We start from the raw sequence: 22,205 nt of genomic DNA, 5'->3' as shown, positions 1-22,205 counted from the left end.
TCTGGGGAAACCTTGCGGTGATAACGACTGGACAGGGTTGGTCAGGCGGTGAGTAACTCTTAACACGCTTTAGGTCTATGTCAGTGTTTATGTTCAGTGTTCAGTTTGCTTTATTTTAATTAACATTAATGAAAATAATTAGTTTTGAACTGACTCAATGGGCCAGATCTTGTGACTGGCGCAGTCCGTGCGCAACTCTAAACGCAACGTGGTGCAGGCGCGATCTTGCATGTGGCGCTGGTTTTGCGCTAAAGGCTGCGCCACAAGGGAGAGGGCGTTATTTAAGAAAAAGAGGCGACTGAGGCTGGTTCATTACAAGCAACACAATTGAAAACAAAAGCGAAATTGCCTTGAAAAGTCTGTTTGAGCGTCGGTTACGCACGGGCTGACTTTGATACAGTAGATGAACACGCTCACCCCTAACACCAAAACAACAACAGTTTTCCATAAATAAACCACACATGCCTCAAGTGCCACAACACCAGGTCTGATCTGAGTTTTAAGGAGACATTTCCATCGTGTGTCAGTGTTTACCTCCTGATGATGTGGAGCCACAGCTCAGTCCAAAAGAAAGACGCACATTTCACAGGGGGCAGAGCAACTTTTTCCAATTTCCAATTCAGCCGCTCCAAGAATCCTGCAGCTGTAGCTCAAATGTTCCAATACGCTACAGTTTTACATTACTTTGCACATTTGAACGGTGTCCAGGCGAGGCTGCCTCTCTGTCCCGCCTGCTCACCTTGATCTGCAGCGAGTGGCTGCAGCAGCGGAGGGACACTTTTATTTCTTTCATCTTTATTAAACATTGCGCTGCATCAGCATGTTACACGTGTACAAGAGAACCCCCCCCCCCTTGCAACCCACTGCCTTCCGCAGGTCTGGGGAAAGCATGGGGAGGGGGCGGCACCACAACATCGCAATGCGAGTCTGTCCCCCCTCCTGTCCTGCCCACTTTTTGCGCCAGGTATGACACTGAAGATTGCAAGGAGCGCCACCCGTCTGCGCAGTCGTCTGCTCTACAGCCTGCGCTTTGAACCACAAGATCTGGCCCAATGAGTTCTGCAGTTTAAATGACAAACTCCATCTTGAATATAAGTTTAAGTACACACCACAACACTCGATCCTCTTCAACAGTGGTTCTCATCTGGTGTTACATCTTTGCATATTGACATCCTGTGATGACAAGCGACAATCCAAATGAAAGTGTTTGTTCTTCTAGCCCATAAAACACTGTGCTGTTACTAAGCTTCAATATGGAATAATGGTAAAAAAAACAAAAAAACAACAACTAGCAGCATGTTACCAGCATGTTTAATAGAATAAGCTTTAGTTCCCTTAAAATGGTTTCAAGGACCACTGGAGAATCTCTGTCTACAATAGATCAAGCTGTGAGAGGGTTTAATAATATTTAAAACAACACTTTCGTACTCCGGACTGCAGCGTGCTTTGGCTCAAAGCCACAACTATAACAAGCAGGTTCAGGTTTTTAGTTTCTCAAAACAGTTCCAAGTCCAAGCAGCTGCTGTGGAAATGTTATATTTTATTGAAGTAGCAAAACCTACACTACATAAACTATGTATTTTTGTGCTGTAATTTCATGACCAAAAGCTTAAGAATCAGATTTTTACCCACTTTCAACGTAGTGGAGGTTAAACTTTTATGAAACAATTAAATCCATCGGCCTAATGCCCTTTGACCTGCAGATTAAAACCTTTAAGTGTGTAGACTCTCAGTCGTATTGCAGTTGTCCGTCTTAGATGAAGTAGGTTCGTTGAGACTGAAACTCAGCTAAGAAAATGGGTCGTTCAGACTGAGAACAACAAAGGCCAAGCTAACCATTCCCAGGTGGTCTTTATCTGGACGTCTGAGCTGGAAACTGATGAGGCCTTTTGGACGAGAGGTCAAAACATCCTACACTTGAACTCCAGAGAACAGACGAAGACTGAAAAACCTTCATCGATAAACAACATTTAAGTCTTAAACGCTTAAATTGATCAAAATGTAACTAAATACCAGCACTAAGTTACTTTAAATACTCTTCCACGTCACTCTGGTACAGCGCTCGAAGTGACTTTATAAAACCCGACACAAGTGTAACCTCAGCTGAATGGTATGTGGGTGGGGTTAATGAACAGGTTTAACCAGATGAACTTTAAAAAGCTGAGATCAAAAATAACTCCATTTTGAAAGGATCAAGTGCGTTGTTGGGTGAGTGGATATTTCTTATATTCTCCTGAGTAGTAAGTGCTAAGTTATTTCTAGATTAATTTATTCAAAGTGTAAAACAATGGAAAAGTGGCTTCATTTGAGTTTGAAGATGCTTAGTCAGGATTAGGATCATTCATAAGTCTTTTAATATTGTCAACATGAAGACGGGTTAGCACAATACAATATGGTGCATTATGTTTTCTCTGTGAATAGAAATTACAAAGTAGACATAGTTTAATATTAGTTAATACTAGTTTTAGTTATGTATTTATATTCCAATAGTTTTGGCTGTTGAAACTGTAACTTGCTTCCTTCTATTTTTGTCCTTTCTCTTCCCTAGTAATAGATAGAAAACATTTATATGTCATTGCAAATGTGTTGCCTGTTGTCTAGCCATGAAAGGTTTTGCAGAAAGAGAAACGTGAAGTGAAGAGATGGCATATTCCAGACTCAGACCTGACCCTCGACTTGACCAGCGCGGTGGTCACTACAGAGGGACCTCCAGAGACTATGGTCCTGGGCTGAAGAGGTTTGTCTTTACTCATTAAGACTTTATTAACTTTATTGATGACAAAGGTGTCAATGAAACTGTGTTTAGTTAATGTGTTTGCATTATTTTTTGCAAATCAGATAAAAATCGTATAACCTGAAAATGCTACTACAATATACTTAGTTGCTCAACACACATCAGCTGTCGTCTCTGATACAACAGGTGTGAGGCAGCTGTTTGAAAGTGGTTCATTGCTTTAGGCCTTAATTTCACTCTCACGTCACTTTTTACCACACCCTTTATAGACGTCAGGTAATGCTCAAGATTGACTCATTGTGGGAGGGTGAATAAACAGCTACAGCTTTTGTCATACGTGTTTTTTAAATGAAGAAGAAGAAGAAAAAGAAGAAGTAACTCTGTTTTGCTTCAATTTTTGAATTCTAGCTTTTGTCATAGTACTAAACACTTCAGTCAGCCCTGGTGCTTGTGAGGTGTAAGGGAGACAGATTTATGTATCTAAACCTGTAGAGTGGCCAAACTAATACACTGTTCTTTAAGTAGAGACAAGCCAGGACCCACCTATTTATCTGCAAAAACTGACAAATCCAAAGAGGGCTTTTTGTTCCAAAGGTTCGTGCTGCTCTGATTACCATTTTGTCCACTGTGGACTGTTCAAACTAATACTTGTATTTAATTTTTTTTTACAGGGAAAGGCCTGGTCCCAACTGGGAGCCTGTGAGGAGCTACCGATCAATAGACTTTTACTCAAACTTCAGAGATGATCCTCATAAAGACCTCAGGTACGACCGGCCTCAGTGTAATTTACAGATCCCTCTAATCTGCTTCCATAAGCTTCACCTCGCAAAGCTTCTGCAGCCAGAGGAAACACTTGATACGGTGTATGTTTGGCATGAACTTTATTACAACATTGTGTAACAGTTGGACAATGATGAAGATTTCTCCTTGGATAAAGAGGAAATTACTGATTGTTGTATCACCAATTAAATTATTTGACCTGGGGAAATTATAATTTGATATGATGTCTTAGAAATGTGTGGATTGGTGCATGTGCATGCAGACAGTTGTGCACTACTGGTGAACTTTAGTGTCACCATTAAGGCGAGACGCTGCAGGTGAATGACAAAACTAAAATAAAAATTCAAATGTACGGCATTTGCTGAACGTCACTGATATAAATATGAGAAAAAGAATATTGCATTTTTCAGTCATATCATTGTCAATATTTTCAGCGATGAAATCTGCGTAATGGACAGAGCCAGGTTTAAATATGTGTTTTTTTTGGGACATATTAGGCCCAATCTCAATTCTCCCCCTTAGCCCTCCGTTTAGCCCTTTCCCTTCGTTTTGCACTTGCACGAGAGACGAAGGGGTGTCCCAATTCTATTTTGCGGCGAGGGGTAGGGAGAGGGTCACATAGCCCTTCAAGCGAGGGTTTTTCTGATGCACACTTTAGACGAAGGTATAGGAGGAGTTTGACAAAACACGGAAATAAGCTGCGAAATGAATTCATGAACATCATCACTAAGCACTCTTACAACATTTATAAAGTTGCAGAACTCTTCGTCTGTGACTTTATTCGCTTTGTGTAACAATTAGAACAGTCTATTGCGTTAAACGTGTCTGTTCTACGTTTTCGCTTTGCTGCTGTGAATGCTTTATTTGCGCTGTATTGGCTGACTTTTGCAATTTCTTTCCAAACTTTCGATACGCTGCTATGCCATGACACACGGGGTTCATCGCCGCTGACTCCCGCTGTCTCCCCGCTGACTCCCGCTGACTCCCGCTGTCTCCCGGCTGTTTGTCTCCCCACGGTCTGTCTCCCGGCTGTCTGTCTCCCCGCGCCGCTGTGCTCTGAGCCCAGGTCCGAGGCTGTCTGTTCCCGGTCTGAGCGCCCCTCGGCAGCCTCCGCTCAGGCCCGGGGCTCATAGCGGAGGCTGCGGGTGCCTGTCCCCGCCCTGTGCGCACTGTGAGCGGGTCTACCTCTGCCCGGCCCCGCTGACTGTGCTACATAAGCGGATCGACTGATCTCTCTCAGCTCTGGCTGCAGCCACAGCGGCCTGCGGTAGAAGCCGCAACACACGGACGGGGGAAGGAGAATGTAGCACCGAATGAAGCAGAAACAGATGAAAATCTGTTGGATTTAGGATGAGACGAGTCCTGTTGTTTGGTGTTACAGAACGGTATCGGTCATGTGATGAACTGGTTCAGTAGTTGTTGTTTTTTGCATAACTATAATCATCTGTGTTGATAGTATATACAGTCAAATGGAGGGCTGTGCCATTTCTTAGGGCGGACTTTTCAACCCTCGCCTGTAGCCCTTGGTTTCAGGGTGTAGGGAAAGGGCAAGGGCTAGGGGAAGGGGTAGGGGGCCTTAGTTACTCCCCTCCTGTAGCCGCCACCTTCACGTGGTGGAGGGTTTGAGCACCCGAATGATCCTGGATCTCTGTTGTCGGGGGCTTCGTGCCCCTGGTAGGGTCTCCCAGGACAAACAGGTCCGAGGTAACGGGTCAGACACAGAGCGGTTCAGAAGCCTCTTATGAGAGACCAACAGGCCCGGTTTGAACCATGAGGCCGTCCTTCTGTGGACCCACCACCTGCAGGGGGCGCCATAGGGGCAGGTGCAGCTCCAAAAGCTGCCCCCACGATCCGGCGGACAAGTGGAAGAAAATGGATGGGTATTAGTTACAAAGATTTATTCAGAGGGATTTTGGATCTTGTTTAGTTTTTGAATAAGCTATTTTTAAATGAAGAAATCTTTTCAAAGCTCAATAAATCAGGCTGGGAATTAGATATTAAAAGATCCCTCTGAAAAAAGAAGATCTTTATTTATATAGCACCTCTCACAGACATAGTCACAAAGCGCTTTACATGAGACGATTATACATTCACTCCATACCCGGTGGTGGTAAACTACGTTTGTAGCTTCAGTTTCCTCTGGGGGAGACTGACAGAAGAGCTTTCGCGACTTTCACACGTCTACACCAACGGACCCTCTGACACCACCATACATTCACTCACACACACACATCATTCATCCTGGCCTATTGTACATGTTTTTAGTGTTAGGGGAAACCGGAGGAAACCTACGCAGACACGGGGAGAACAAGCAAACTCCACACAGAAAGGTCCCGTCCAGGTGGGCATCGAACCCTGGACCTTCTAGCTGTGAAGCGAGAGCGCTAACCGCTGCGCTACCGTGCTACCGTGTCTAAAAGCTTTGAATTGTCTCTTTATTCCACAGGAGAAACTGGGATCGACCTGTTAAACAGTCGTCCAGCTGTTTATCTGCGAAAACGGACAAATCCAAAGAGTTGGGCACCTTTTTTCAAAGGTTTGTCACCATGATCTCTCCATTTAGCCCTTCACTTTGTCTGTGGAGTGTATAAACTAATATATTTCTTTTAAACAGAGAAAAGTTTGGTCCCAGCTTTGTATCTGTGAAGAGCGACCGGTTTAAAGACGTGAACCCAAACCTCAGGGTTTATCCTTCTGAGCTCAGGTATGTAAAGTTAGTAAGTTTATCTCTCAGCAATTAAAGATTTCCCTGTTGTGGTCTAATGGAGAGTTCATGCTTAAAGTTAGAACTACAAGGATCAAAGCCTCTTATGGCCATTTTGTCAAGGGCGAGACCGAGGCCGTCGCTAATGCAGTAAATTGGAGCCCCTACACTTGGCTTATTATTGGTTTAGCACTGACAAAGTATTTAACTGACAGTTAACTAAACTACGAACAAATAATAGTACATGGGTTCTCCTTTATGTTTTTTGTTTTTTGGTAGTTTTGCGGGGTTCCACCTCTAAACAAATGATATGGTTTAGTCAGATTCGTGTCGGGTGACTTTATTGTGTTGGTCCGCCCAAAAAGTGCAAAAATAATAGTTTTACCCGGTTTCAGATCCACGTGCAGTGCTATACAATATTTACAAGTTTGCAGTCCGGCCTTGTCAGCTTTCCTGGAGCTGGTAACTGTGTTGCACTCAGCTCCCCTTCACACACACACACTCCTCTTGTGGTGCTGAAGGCCCCCACATATAGTATGAAGCCCCTCCCACAACACAATTAACTGAGAAGACCAACGGTTTCTCTACATACAGAAACCAAATCACAAAGTAATTAATTTTGAAAAATCCCTAAAATAACTAAAGACAATAATCTGTATACTAACAACTCAAAATATCCCAAACAAGAAAAATATAATAATTTCCTACGGAAAACGTGAAGTCACGTGATGTTCTGTGACGTCACCCGGATGCGCCCTGCGTATCACGCAACATAATGCAGAAGACGCCTTCACTCGGGTTGGCTGTGTGAGAGTGTGCGTGTGTGCTGTATACTGGAGAAATGTTTGCAACTCGGAATAATCTATGGATGGAAAAAGGCTCGAGCAGCGGCCAAGTGTGCACCCATGGCGGCTGCGGTGGCTGAGAAGAACCCAGAGGACAGAGGTAAACGGTCTACATGGTAAGGGAAAGTCGGTCTGGGTGAGTGTGCGTGTGGGTTCGTGTATACAGGTGCGTTAGTGTCGTGGCCTCCCTGCGCTGGCTGACGGCTGCTCCGTGGAACCCTGGACCTTCTAGCTGTGAAGCGAGAGCGCTAACCGCTGCGCTACCGTGCTACCGTGTCGAAAAGCTTTGAATTGTCTCTTTATTCCACAGGAGAAACTGGGATCGACCTGTTAAACAGTCGTCCAGCTGTTTATCTGCGAAAACGGACAAATCCAAAGAGTTGGGCACCTTTTTTCAAAGGTTTGTCACCATGATCTCTCCATTTAGCCCTTCACTTTGTCTGTGGAGTGTATAAACTAATATATTTCTTTTAAACAGAGAAAAGTTTGGTCCCAGCTTTGTATCTGTGAAGAGCGACCGGTTTAAAGACGTGAACCCAAACCTCAGGGTTTATCCTTCTGAGCTCAGGTATGTAAAGTTAGTAAGTTTATCTCTCAGCAATTAAAGATTTCCCTGTTGTGGTCTAATGGAGAGTTCATGCTTAAAGTTAGAACTACAAGGATCAAAGCCTCTTATGGCCATTTTGTCAAGGGCGAGACCGAGGCCGTCGCTAATGCAGTAAATTGGAGCCCCTACACTTGGCTTATTATTGGTTTAGCACTGACAAAGTATTTAACTGACAGTTAACTAAACTACGAACAAATAATAGTACATGGGTTCTCCTTTATGTTTTTTGTTTTCGGGTAGTATAGTTTTTTTTTTTTTTCTTACAAGGTTAATAGATCTGCTATTCACCTTATTCCGCCCCGCCCACTTTTGCCACTTTTTGCGTTGTCCCGGCACTTCCGTTTTCCAGACACTTCCGGTCGAGCGCGAAGCCCCTTCATTTAAACGGAGAACGAGGGAAAATATTCTCCGCTGAAATCTGATGTTTAGTCGATTGATTTGTGTAGAATGGCCAATGTTCATTTGCACTGCAGCGTTTCTTAGCGCGGCGTTGTTTTCGTGTAGTAACTGATTTTATCTGGACTTCTTCAGTCCCATGTTAAAGGAATACGCCACTCATCCTGGACGCGGACGCTGTGCTCCTGTATCATTACGCCTCACAATATAGCACCCCTTTTTATTTGCTTATAAAATCGACACGTTACATTTCTGTGTAGATATACTTTGCATGAAAACACTTCACGTAACTTTATTTAAATAGGGAACACGTGGAAGAGCTTGGTAGCTTCTATCGTGAGCTTTTTTGGAGCTATATGACATGTGGGAGAGGCTGCGTATGTGCTCCGTTTGCCTGGCAGAGCGCACGGACAAAGACCAGACGGGGATATATTAACCTGGCTAAGGTTAGGTAAGAACTTATCTCAGTATGTAAAAACAGTGGCCTATTCCTTTAACAGATAGGAGAAAAGGGGCGGGCACAATTCATGGCGGTGCCCACGCAAACTTCCGGAATCAGTTGAATAGATACAGATAGTACTTTTGGAATTGCCCATATTCAAAGTCCATGTTCAAAGCAGCCAGAGGGAAAACAAACAGGGGAAATAACTGAACTTTCTCCCATTTCTCCGTCATTACCATAAAGGTGCACTACACAACTTTTTATCTTTTTATCTGTTTATTTCGTCTTTATTATTTCTGTGTCGTTCAGGAGGGAATGGTATGAATCTGGACCCAGCTGTTTATCTGTGAAAAGTGACCAATCCAAAGACTTGGTTGTCTTGTTTAACAGGTTCATTTTGCTCTGATCTTCATTATTCATTTTGTCCTGTCTGTTGGTCTGGGCAAAAAAGGTTGGGTCGCTCACCTCTACTCATCTGTAGACTGTTCAAACTAAGACACTTCTTTTAAACAGGGAAAGCCTGGTCTCAGTTGTGCGTCTGTGAGGAGTAGGGCTGGGTACCGTTAAACGGTACCAGTTTGGTACCGAATGGGAAGCTTTTTTTTTTCAGTGCTAATTTTCGGTACTTTTTCTCTCCAAACGTCAATAAATGATCCGCTGTGAGTCTAAAAAAGCCTGAACTCATGAGCAGCTTCAGCACAAATGCAGAAGCAAAGCTGTAACTTACTCACACTTCAGTCATTATCAGAGATGGCAGAGCCGCGGACTGAGCCAGGACTAAACCAGGACTTACTGTAAACTGATTAAAAACCAGGACTAAACCAGGACTGATTAAGAAACTAGACTCTTAGACAAAGAGAAAAGCAGTGACAACACAGTATGACAACAAGAAACACATGGGCTTCACCTTTACCTTTAGCTCCAGAGCCTGAAGTTCCTGCTGTTGTTTAAACTCCAGCTGCACCGGAGCGTTTGGAATCAAAGATTGTCTCTGTAAAAGGTGAGGCTCACTCTGCATTAGCCATGTTTGGAACAGTTATGGTGCATTTTCAGTGACAGAATGAGCGCTCTCACTATGTAACAGATCTGTGACGTGTGAGGAGCTTTCACTGTGGAACAGCTCAGTGAGTTTAGAAAAGTTTATCTTCAGTAAACGGTCCTGATGTGGATCTGGTCTGTTCCTGCAGCTCAGGAGGGAATAATGTCCGAACTCTCTTTATATCACGGCTTTAGTGGGAATGAAGCTCAAAACATGAAGTTCCAGGTGACGCTGCTGCTCCTGTTTTCTGATGTGCCGTGTTTGGACTTCCTCCTGAACCAGACTTTTTATAAACATTATTTTAACTCAATTAAAATAACAAAGGTATCGAAAAAAGTACCGTTAAGTCACCGGTACCGAAAAGCAGGTATCGTTAAAGTAGTGGTATCGAAAAAAAACGAACGGTGCCCGGCCCTAGTGAGGAGCAACTGGCCTAAAGACATGAACCCGAACTTTGGAGCTGATCCGGATAAAGAGACCTTAGGTACAGTACAACAGGCTGCTGGATTTTGGTGATGAGTGTTTAATATTGAGGAGAGTTGGTCCTGAAACGTTTGCTTTACTTGTTTGCTCCAGTGGTGGAATGTAACAAAGTAATAGTACTTTGTTACTGTACTTTTTTAATCTATAGATCTATCTATCTATACCTCACTTAAGTATGTTTTCATTTCCTGCGAACTTGCTGAGAATTTTGAATCGGAACAGGACTTGGGCGAGCAGGATTATGTTTCACAAGTTTCCCGAGGACAAAAGTCCGCGCAAGCACACAGATTGAGGACTTGAACATCTCAAAGATTTTGGAGCATTTGGGTCGGATCGCAGAATACTCTTCCCTGGACCGAACAGTTCATTTCAGGATAGCCAGGTCCATGGTAAGCAAAACTGAACTGCTTATTGAGCTTTTCCACTGGTGAAAAAGGGTTTTGTGCTGTATTGCATGTAAACAATAAAAATCACTATTTTAATCATTTTAGTCTGGAGACTGGTCTTTGAGACTGGAGGTGGGGCTAACGATCGTAGTTTGAATGAAAGCGAACCAATCAAACACAAAACGACTTATGCCTTGTGTTCACGTCCTCCGCCATGATTGTTTGTAGTCCACAGGTGCAGTCGAGTAAATGTTCTGGTGAAAGTCCTCAGAGCAGCTTCTTGCTGTGGCTTTAAGGACAAGTCCAGCTCATTTAAAACAGAAGAAAGGGCACTGGTAAAAGATCGCTGTGTCGCGGCCGCCGCCATCTTCACTGTTTTGATTACGCACCATTAACTCTCGCCTCCCGTGCTATGATTGGCTCTGCCTGGTTTTGCCGGAGTCAGCAAGATTCAAATCACACAATTTCAGACTGTATCACCATGTATCTCTTAACATGGAGGATCAGTCTGGCTCGTGCCAGGCTACATCAGAGGCGCATCTGGCTTTGGCTAAATCCCTGCTATGCCGTATGTCCGTAGGCCTTTTGGTAAATTTTTCATACATCCCTGGTCCATTCAGGCTAAAACCTTCCACCACAACCTGTGAAGGACTATGTTTTCAGCAGTGTACTTTGTAACGCACTGTGCTGTCCTCACAACACATGTCTGTTGTGTTTACTTTACCGAGAGAAAATGCGTCAAAGATTGTTTATGTGCGAGAGGAGCACTCACTCTGCAGCAACAAAAAACAATCCTTTCTGGAGAAGATGACTTACTTTGTTTGTTTACTTTTAAGAATGGCTTTTTAACGCTTTTTATTTATTATTGTTATTATTATTATTATTATTATTATTAGCATTATTAGTATTATTAGCATTATTATTATTATTATTATTGTTATTAATGATAATAATACGTTTTTTTTAACTAACTTATAGACCTTTATGAAATAATAACTGTCTCTGACCTAAAGACATGACACGAAACTTATCCCTGCACAGTTGTAACTGCCTGAACTATGCATACAAAAATGATTCCTGCTACTTCTGTTGTAGAGCTGATGGAATATTGTTGTGGTTTTTTTTTAACTGATTAACTTAGTCTTGTCGCTTTGTTTGCTAGTACATGTAGTCCACCGCTCCAAAGTTTGGGGTCACCCAATCCAGTTCTATAGCTTCTCAAATCTGCACAACTGTTTTCAGCAGTGCTAGCATAATTGCACAAGGGTTTCATCATCAATTACCCTTGAACACAATTAGCTAACACAATGTACCATTAGACCACTGGAGCCTCTTCTCTGAAAATCACTCGATTCCAGCGAAAATAGTCATATACATGAACAATGTCTGGTCATGCCAACCAGCATGTTTCTGGAGATAGGGGAACATTAGTACCCAGAGGAAAATGTTGTCCTCATAAAAAAAAATCAGTGCTTTTCTGTCAAAAGTAAGGACATTTTAAGTGACCCCAAACTTTTGAGCGGTAGTGGACATTTTGTAAAAATTTTGTTTAATATAATTTTTGTTTAATATTTACTTTTTCTTTATACTTTTCCTTTCATTCATTCATTATCATCCTGCCAATGAAAATTCAAAGTTCGAAAAGCCCTTCTTTAATGTACAGCTCTTTGGGAACTGTTTGTCAATTCAGGTCCCATTTTCTGGATCTAACATCAGTGTTGATGCTGCAGGTCAGAAGCCAGAGGACGAGGTGTCTGTGGAAAGGCTCCTACTCTACTGGACACCAAATTCATGGTCTGTACAGAACTGATGCTGCCCCTGCTCAGTCTGTGCGTTTTCATTCATGTGTGTGTGTTTTTCCAGCGTCTGGAGGAGGATGTCCTGTCGTTTGTGAAAAAACAACTGCAGAGTTTCAACCGGCTTTTGTCCTCTGAGAACCTAGAGAATACCTCAGAGAGTGAGCAGGATCAGAGCAGCCGTAGCGCTGTACTAGACATCGCCCTGGACTTCCTGAGGAGGATGAAGGAGGAGCAGCTGGCTGAGTGTCTGATGAAAAGTAAGAAACCTGTCTATAGTCACCCAGGTCAGAACCGCTCAGATTCATTATTATTGAGGCCCTGTCCACACGAAGTCAAGCTGAGGACCAAACGCATAGATATTTTATCAACCCAGTGTATCGTCCATAAGAGCCCAGCGTTTACGCGGCGCCGTTGTTACGTCGTCTCCGCAACTTTTGCTAAGACGATGACATCACAGCACCACCAGAGTGGTGTCTGTGATCCATAATCTACTGACCTCATAATGAGTTTTCCTCATGGATCTATGATGGTTTGACTCTGCTCTTCTTTGCTCCACTGCAGTCCACAAGCCACAGGTGACAAGTAGAAAAACACGAGTCAGTCTGTTTTTTTGGACTGACAGTAAAAGTCACTGAAGAATAAACTCTCCTCCTCGTCTCTTCTGTAGATCCGAAATCCTTCAATCAGTTTCATTTTCACTGTTTACATTCCACATAAGTTTATTGCACATGCCCTTCTACATCTATAATAGAAAACGCAATCTCAATGGCCGCCGCCTGGGCGCCGCCATGTTTATTTCCCATACTGACTTTGAAGCTAAGCAGGGACGGGCCTGGTTAGGACTGGGATGGGAGACCGTTCCTCGGAAGCTAAGCAGGGAAGGGCCTGGTTAGGACTGGGATGGGAGACCGTTTGGGAACACCAGGAAGCCTGGCGACAGTAGTGAGTGTGTGCGTGGTTGGTGGTGGGGGCTGATGTGCGCAGACTGGGTGCCTCGCTTATCATCACCGAGTATGGGGTGAACGAATAATGCATCACATTGTACACTGACTTTGAGCGTCTGAAAAAGCGCTATATAAGACTAATGCATTATTATTATTATTATTATTATTACATCCGCGGCCGGCACCCAAGTGACGGTCCCACCGCCCGCGGCCATTGACCACGGGTCCATATGGACCGCGGTGCTGCTGTCCGAGGACAACCCGCCGTCACAACAACGCGAGTGCACGAGATCTGACTGCCGTGCGTGTGCGCGCATCCAAACAGGGCGATGTTTGTGTGTGCGTGTGCGCGCGTTTGTGTGTGTGTGTGTGTGTGTGCGCGTGTGTGAGTCCGTGCGTGTATGTGTGCGCGCGTGCATCCAAACAGGGCGGTGTGTGCCATCGTCACTCACCCTAAACTGCAGCTGTAGACGCTCCGCACAGGTACAGTTACATCCTCCAAAACACATCTGCGTGTCTTTGTTTAAGTTTCTCCTGCAGTGACCGAGGCTGTGGTTCATTATAGATCCAGTGCTGGCCGTATTCCGTCTCCAAAGCTTTGTCTCCGACAAAAAATTCCACGCAAAACATTGCCCAAAACACGAGCCTCTAATCACACGCGCTGCTCCGACTGATTTATCCTCCGTGTGAGTAAAAGCGAAAATGAAACTACCTTAACGAGCGCATGGCCTGCACTGCGTAGTTTTTTTCTTTTTTTTTTACTTTGCTGCTGGACCATTTGTTTTCTATTTTGCTTTCACGTATTGTGAGCCCAGAGGTACATTTTATTCTCAAGCAGCTTTGAAAGCATTGCCAATTTTATTGTAAGGTTATAAATACTGTCTAACAACGATCATTAGGCTATTTCAGTTCAAAACCTACTAATTATGTTTTTGATTGTACACTACCGTGATGCACCAAACCGCGGGTCCTGCACCGTGAACCAAACCGTTAGAGCTGAACCCCTAATATTTATCCATAATTATTCCACTGTCTCTTGAATTCTATTCCCTGAGTTTAGCGAACATATTGTCGATGTAGTTTATAAGAAAGGAGCACGGGTGCATCAAACACTCCAATTGCTGTTTGTTTGAAATTATTTTTAGCATTCATTATTTTACACATTTGTAGTGGCCATAGTTTTTGGAATGGGTTGGGAACCACTGGTCTACAGCTGAACTGTGTGACGGGTTGGACATTTCTTTGTAATCACTCATAATCTCAGAATATCAAATGTGGAGACTCGGCCGGGTCTCAGCTAGTATTGTTCTATTATCTGTGTTGGCGTCACAGCGCCTCACACAGGCCTGGAAGATGAATTGCGGCGTTTTCACAGACCTGAGTCAACTCATGTGGACTAGAGATTATATCGGGCCAAAAAATCAAGCCCGACCCGACCCGAGCCCGCGGTTATAAAGCCCGACCCGACCCAGTGTTAGAGTGCGATGTTTTGCCACTGTTATTTTGTGGGCACTACTTTGTTCAGCGCAGGGTTACGCGCAGTGTCATAATAATAAAGGCGGAGCCTCCCCATACGTTTCAGTTCAGCACGAGCACCGGGGCAGTGTGGCTACCACCAAATATAAAACATGCCTCCCGTGTCATGATTGCCTGGCGACTGAGGTGGATCTTCCGGAAGGATGTCCGATACTGAATCCGGAGAACAGGGTTCAGCTCCTGGTAATAGGCGACCTGCTGCAGAGGTGCCAACACCCAGCCTGAGCAATTAACATGAATTGTCTGCCCGAACCCGAAACAAACCCGACGTAAATAATTATTTATTTTAGGCTCAGATAGGTGCATCTGCACAGCAGCACCATGTTTGTGAGGTACGTGGCGGCTACGAGCACGGCACACGTGCACGCAGCAGTAGCGCACATACTGTACCTGGGTGGGCAGAGACGTACGTGGAGCAGGTTATGTGCCAGCGCCGCAGCTCAATGTGTCTGTCTCCTCTTTTCCCGACCCAAACCCGACTTTCATGCGGGAAATCTTGGCCCGGCCTGGCCCGAATGTCGGGTCGGGCTCGGGCCTAAAATCTAACCTCTAATGTGGACGCACACATGTACTAAGCTGGCTTCAGGCTCACAAAGAAAGTTTCTGAAAATATAAGTATTTTGTCTTCATGTGGAAATAGCCTAAGTGTATTACTGGTGTAGCAGAGGCTAAAGGCCTATTCATACTCCACAAGACGCGAGAACTTTGTTCTCGCACCCAGAGCTGCGAGAACAAAATGACATCAAAATGACGGCAGTAAAATACTTCGCTGAAGGATTACATGGACACGCAAATTGCAAAAAAGTCCTGGGGAAAAACACACGGACGTTTTGGGCGAGGACGAAGAGGAAACAGAAGAGTCTGGCACTACCTGCGTGAAAGAAGCGAGTGATAAAGAAAAGAGTGGTTCAGGCTCGTGGACGGAGGGATACCAAGCTTGTAAACCTTAGACCTTCATCAAACACCGGGAAACGTCACCAACATGTTTAGTGAAGGTTCTTAGATGGACAAAACCCGCACTGAGCTACAGAGTCAAACAACATGGTTTTACCGAGTGACACGGAGGGAAGCTGCTTTCAACGTAAACGTTTTCTAACGTAATAAACCAGCGGGAGATGTGGCTAAACATGAAGTCAATCTTCAAAATGTTGGCAATATCGTGACTGACTCATTTTATAATAGTTTGAACTCAAATGGCTCGTTTTATTTCGGTCATTCCTTGTTTGTTTTGGCTGCGGAAAAAGGGGGCGTGGTAGTTTGGCAGCAACACGTCTTGTGGAGAATGAAATGTCAGAGCCCTGACCAACTTTGTTCTCGTTCTTTTTGCCTGAAGAAAAAGAACAAAGTTCTCCCGTCTTGTGGAGTATGAAGAGGCCTTAATGTCAATGTCAATGTCAAATTTATTTATAAAGCACATTTAAAAACAACCATTGTCGACCAAAGTGCTGTATAAGAACAGTAACAATATGTACAATAAACATAATAAAACGTAAACATTGGAATATATAAAGGCACAAACTCTGTCTGGTCTACATGGAACCGAAGGCCAAAGCACAAAAATGAGTTTTTAATTTGGTTTTAAACTCCTCTACAGACTGAGCCGAGCGCACATGTAGAGGAAGGCTGTTCCAAAGTTTAGGGGCCACTGAGAAGGCACCTCTGGACACACAGACAGAAGGAGCTGGTCTGACCTCAGCTCTGGAAGGACAGTAGAGCTGGTCAGACCTCAGAGCTCTGGAAGGACAGTAGAGCTGGTCTGACCTCAGAGCTCTGGAAGGACAGTAGAGCTGGTCAGACCTCAGAGCTCTGGAAGGACAGTAGAGCTGGTCAGACCTCAGAGCTCTGGAAGGACAGTAGAGCTGGTCTGACCTCAGAGCTCTGGAAGGACAGTAGAGCTGGTCAGACCTCAGAGCTCTGGAAGGACAGTAGAGCTGGTCAGACCTCAGAGCTCTGGAAGGACAGTAGAGCTGGTCTGACCTCAGAGCTCTGGAAGGACAGTAGAGCTGGTCTGACCTCAGAGCTCTGGAAGGACAGTAGAGCTGGTCTGACCTCAGAGCTCTGGAAGGACAGTAGAGCTGGTCTGACCTCAGAGCTCTGGAAGGACAGTAGAGCTGCAGCAGTTCTGACAAATACTTAGGTGCCAGTGAATTTAGGCATTTAAAAACAATCAGCAGAATTTTAAACTTGATGCGAAAGGGAACTGGTAGCCAATGTAAAGTGGACAGAATGGGAGTGATGTGCCGGTCAGCAGGCGGGCTTCTGGACTCCCTGCAGGCGCCGGAGGGATTTAAGGTCGAGCCCTGTGTAAAGGGAGTTACAATAATCCAACCTTGAAGTGATGAAGGCCTGGATCGCCTTCTCTAAATCTTTAGAATCTTTACCCTTAGGCCTTAAGGGGTCAGTGGCGCTATCACAGCTCCTGCCAACTGTAATTTGCTGGTGGGAAAGACACTTAACCCATTGTGACTATGCGTCTGCATAAACTGTGTATGAATTGATAAATATGATCATTTGTTTTATCCAGAGTCCATGACTCAGATGTGTCGTTGGGAACTGAAGTCTCGCCTGCAGCAGAGGTTCAGTCAGGTGTTTGAGGGCGTGGCTAAAGCAGGAAACTCCGCCCCCCTACAGGAGATCTACACAGAGCTCTACATCACAGAGGGCGGGGCTTCAGAGGTCAACCAGGAACATGAGGTCAGACAGATCGAGAGAGCATCCAGGAAACCAACAGAACGTGCGATAACCTGTGAGGAGATCTTTAAACAACGATCTGAACAGCCAATCAGAGCGGTGCTGACGAAGGGCGTGGCCGGCGTGGGAAAGACAGTGCTGACTCAGAAGTTCAGTCTGGACTGGGCTGAAGGCAGAGCTCACCAGGACGTCCAGCTGCTGTTCCCCTTCACCTTCAGAGAGCTCAATGGGCTCGGAGGCTTGGTGTTAACTCTGGAGGAGCTGCTGCAGCACTTCTTTTGTCGATACCTAGATCTCCGCTTTAAAGACCTGCAGCTGCTCTTCATGTTTGACGGTCTGGACGAGTGCAGACTTCCTCTGGACTTCAGCCGGACCCGGGTCCTGACGGAGCCCACAGAGAGCGCCTCAGTGGAGGAGCTGCTGGTGAACCTCATCAGGGGGAGCCTGCTTCCCTCCGCTCGCCTCTGGATAACCACACGCCCCGCGGCGGCCAATCAGATCCCTGCTGAGTGCGTCTCCATGGTGACAGAGGTGCGAGGGTTCAGCGACCCACAGAAGGAGCAGTACTTCAGGAAGAGGTTCACAGACGAGCAGCAGGCCACAGCCGTCATCTCCCACATCAAGACGTCACAGAGCCTCTTCATCATGTGCCACCTCCCGATCATAAGCTGGATCATCTCCACAGTTTTACAGAAGATTCTGGAGCAAACAGAGAAACCAGAGCTTCCCGAGACTCTGACTGAGATGTACATCCACTTCCTGGTGGTTCAAGCCAAAGTCAAGAACATCAAGTATCATGAGGGAACAGGAGCAGACCTTCACTGGACTGAAGACACCAGGGAGATGGTGAAGTCTCTGGGAAAACTGGCCTTTGAGCAGCTGCTGAAAGGAAACCTGATCTTCTACGAGAGTGACCTGAGCGAGTGTGGGCTGGACGCTGCAGAGGTCGCTCGTTACTCCGGAGTCTTCACACAGGTCTTTAGAGAAGAACAAGGTCTGTACCAGGACAAGGTCTACTGCTTCATCCATCTGAGTGTGCAGGAGTTTCTCGCTGCGCTTCATGTCCATCAAATCTTGTTCAGCTTCGAGAAGAACTTACTGTATCCACCACACTCCTCTGAGAGCCCTGAGACCTTCTACTGCTCTGTTGTGGACCAGGCCTTACAGAGCCCAAACGGACACCTGGACCTGTTCCTGCGCTTCCTCCTGGGGCTGTCTCTGCCGACCAATCAGAGGCTGCTGGAGGGTCTGCTGACTGAAACAGGAAGTGACCGGACCAATCAGAGGCTGCTGCCAGATCAAGCGGCCCACACAGGAAGTGACTGGATCAATCAGAGGACAGTATGGTACATAAAAAAGAAGCTGAATGAAGAGGGCGTGTCTGCAGAGAGGAGCCTGAACCTGCTGCACTGTCTGAACGAGCTGAACGACCGCAGTCTGGTGAAGGAGACTCAGTGGGTCATGAGAGAAGGACGTCTCTCTGACAGAGACATGTCTCCTGCTCTGTGGTCCGCCCTGTCCTTCCTCCTGCTGTCCTCAGGCTCAGACCTGAATGAATTTGACCTCTGGAAATACTGTCCCTCAGAGAAAGCTCTCCTGGGTCTGCTGCCGGTCATCAAAGCCTCCACTAAAGCAAAGTGAGTCCAGACTGTCCTTCTGTGTCAGAGGAACATTGTCAGATAGGGTCAGTAACTGTCTCCTCTCTCCTCAGTCTGGCCTACTGTAACCTGACGGAGGACTGCTGTGGTCCTCTGGCCTCAGTGCTCAGCTCCTCCAGTCTGACTCTCCTGGACCTCAGTAACAATGACCTCCAGGACTCAGGAGTGGTGCTGCTGTGTGAGGGACTGAAGAGCGCCCCCTGCAGACTGGACACTCTGAGGTGAGACGCTCCCATCATGCACTCTGTCTCTGTCACATTAGAGAGTAATGCTGTGTGTCTTTAGGCTGTCTGGATGTCTGGTCTCAGAGAGGGGCGGGGCTTCTCTGGCCTCAGCACTAAGCTCCGCCTCCTTACGTCTTAGAGACTTAGACCTGAGCTACAACCATCCAGGACCTTCCACCGAGCTCCTGAAGGCTCTACAGGCCCCACACGGGCCCCTGGACTCTCTCAGGTGAGTCTGACTGAGGAGGACCTTCCCCTCTGGTCCTGGTCTGGTCTTTAAAGGAATAGGCCACCGTTTTTACATACTAAGATATGTTCTTACCTCACTTTAGACGTGTTAATATATCCCCGTCTGGTCTTTGTCCGTGCGCTCTGTCACGCAAACGGAGCACATACGCAGCCTCTCCCACATGTCACATAGCTCCGAAAAAGCTCACGATAGAAGCTACCAAGCTCTTCCACGTGTTCCCTATTTAAATAAAGTTACGTGAAGTGTTTTCATGCGAATTATATTTACACAGAAATGTAACATGTCGATTTTATAAGCAAATAAAAAGGGGGACTATATTGTGAGGCGTAATGATACGAGGAGTAAAACGTCCGCGCAGTAACTCCTAAAGACTTCCCCGCTCACTTCCGTCAATAACCTTTAGGAGTTACTGCGCGGACGTTTTACTCCTCGTATCATTACGCCTCACAATATAGTCCCCCTTTTTATTTGCTTATAAAATCGACATGCTACATTTCTGTGTAAATATACTTCGCATGAAAACACTTCACGTAACTTTATTTAAATAGGGAACACGTGGAAGAGCTTGGTAGCTTCTATCGTGAGCTTTTTTGGAGCTATGTGACATGTGGGAGAGGCTGCGTATGTGTGAGCGCACGGACAAAGACCAGACGGGGATATATTAACACGTCTAAAGTGAGGTAAGAACATATTTTAGTACGTAAAAACGGTGGCCTATTCCTTTAAGCAGTAAACTGGACTGGTGTGTTTCAGGCTGGATCCTGCTGGACAACAGTTCATGGTCCCAGGTGTGAGGAAGTGTAAGTACAGTTTTATAGTTGAGATATTATATCATATTTCTGTCACAGATAGTCAGATGTTTGTGTGTTTCAGATTCCTGTGACGTCTTTCTAGATCCAAATACAGCTCACAGACGTCTCCATCTGTATGAGGACAGACGGACTGTGAGCTGTGAGTGGAAGGAGCAACAGTATCCAGATCATGAGGACAGGTTCACAGACCTGTGTCAGGTCCTGAGCTCCACTGGCCTGAGGGGGCGCTGTTACTGGGAGGTCGCCTGGGGCGGGAAGGACATTGATATAGCAGTGAGTTACAGAGGAATCAGACGCAGAGGAGACAGTAGAAAGAGTAGGTTTGGAGACAATGATCAGTCCTGGAGTCTGAGGATCAGGAAGGGACAATACTCAGTTCTTCACCACAAGAGAGAAACACAAGTCTTCTCTCCACGTTCCTCTGCCTCTGCCTTTGTTGGAGACAACAGGTCCATGTGTGGAGGCAGCCCGCGTGATAGCACAGGTATAACACGGTATAGCATGTCGATGGCAAGTCGATACGGCTCGTCACACTCTACAAGGATTAACTTAGTAAGCAGTGTGACCGTGTCCTCAGAGAGAGTGGCCGTGTTCCTGGACTCTGAGGCTGGAGCTCTGTCCTTTTACAGAATCATTAATGATGATCTGATCCATCTCCACACCTTCAGCTCCTCCTTCACTGAGCCGCTGTTCCCAGGGTTTGGACTGAGTCATGGCTCTAAACTGTCTGTGGTCTAACTGCTCCTCCTGGAGGACAGACCTTTTTTTTGTGCATTTATTGGTGTTTATCTTTTTAATTGTTTTGCATGTGAAAGTCATGTCATTCAGGTTGAAGCTTGTTCATTGTCAACTTCAGTGTCCTGCCCCATCCTTGTATATCTCTCTTATTTACTGTGTACTTTAAAATTTACCTAATTTGTTCATTGAAGCTTCTGCTGGTCAACCAACTAGTGGATTAAGCCCATGGCATTTACAATGTTACTGCAAATGCCATTAAAAGTCTTAAAATGTCCCTCCCCTAAAAGTGGGCCTGCTGTGGCTGAGTGGGGACTGTACTGAATGTGATCATAACAAATAAGTCTTTTTAAAGTATCAAATCATTAAAGCATAATTGTCTAAAATGTGAGTGGTCGTTCACTGTGACAGACTTTGCTGTTCTGTCGTCAGTAATGGTGTTTCATCTGTGTTCGCTTCAGTGGAAACATTTATAGAGTAAAAATACATATATTGTTCTTAACCAGTGATGGCGTCGTGTCATTTGTGTTTCAGCTCCTTCATTCACCGTGAACTTCCTCCGTACATCCATTTCATTCTGCCAGGTCCATCAATGCACTGTTATCTGAAAGCATCTGAAAAAGAATGTCATTGTCTGAAACCTTCCTTAAATGTGGTTCTGAAGCTTCATGTTTAACAGTCTCATAAATCTGTAAAGAATCCGGTGACTGGTCTGTGTTTAGCTCGACTGTTGCACCTGCTGTGACTTCATCTGCATAACCTCTACACTTTAAAACTCATCACGCAATAAAAGACGGACTTTATTCACATGTGATGAAGTCTTAAAACGCTCTCACTCGGTGCAACTATTAAACCATTGTTATGTTTGTAAAGCAGACGGGTTAGTTTACCTGCTTTACTAGTTTCTACTGAGACACAGTATGAACCTTTTCTGTAGATGGAACGAAACACCTTCATTTGGTTTTATTACAAATATAAACATCTCAGACGGAACAGATTTTGTGCAAAAGGAAAGAACAGTCGTGGCTTCAACATCAGTGAATTAGGACCTTGTGGACAAATTAAAAAATCTTTTAAATTCCTGTGAGTTTTCCGACACAGACGACGACTGAAGGAGACTCAAAAGCTTGATTAAAGTTT

At 45.2% G+C, this 22,205-nt stretch overlaps 2 protein-coding genes across 2 annotated transcripts in view; both read left to right on the top strand.

Annotated features, from left to right (window-relative positions):
* Window positions 1-4,744, top strand: part of LOC306977844 (NACHT, LRR and PYD domains-containing protein 3-like) — a gene marked incomplete at both ends in the record, with an annotated part of 83,974 nt that extends 79,230 nt beyond the window's left edge. The window contains one exon of the mRNA XM_079576283.1: window positions 4,581-4,744. Within this exon, the coding sequence (XP_079432409.1) occupies window positions 4,581-4,744 (164 nt within the window). The remainder of the gene's footprint in view (window positions 1-4,580) is intronic.
* Window positions 4,745-7,123: 2,379 nt separating this feature from the next.
* On the top strand, window positions 7,124-21,068 carry LOC306977843 (protein NLRC3-like; the record flags this gene model as incomplete). Its single annotated transcript, XM_079576282.1, has 11 exons — window positions 7,124-7,179; window positions 7,374-7,463; window positions 7,542-7,631; window positions 12,147-12,210; window positions 12,280-12,472; window positions 17,220-19,023; window positions 19,098-19,265; window positions 19,330-19,497; window positions 20,272-20,306; window positions 20,392-20,814; window positions 20,908-21,068. 11 exons carry the CDS (start codon window positions 7,124-7,126, stop codon window positions 21,066-21,068), a joined length of 3,252 nt encoding a protein of 1,083 aa, XP_079432408.1.
* Between the last annotated feature and the right edge of the window lie 1,137 nt (window positions 21,069-22,205).

This window comes from Gobius niger (genome assembly GCF_951799975.1).
Source record: "Gobius niger genome assembly, chromosome: 18".
Lineage (NCBI taxonomy): Eukaryota > Metazoa > Chordata > Actinopteri > Gobiiformes > Gobiidae > Gobius > Gobius niger.
This window is presented reverse-complemented; position numbering and strand designations above follow the sequence as displayed.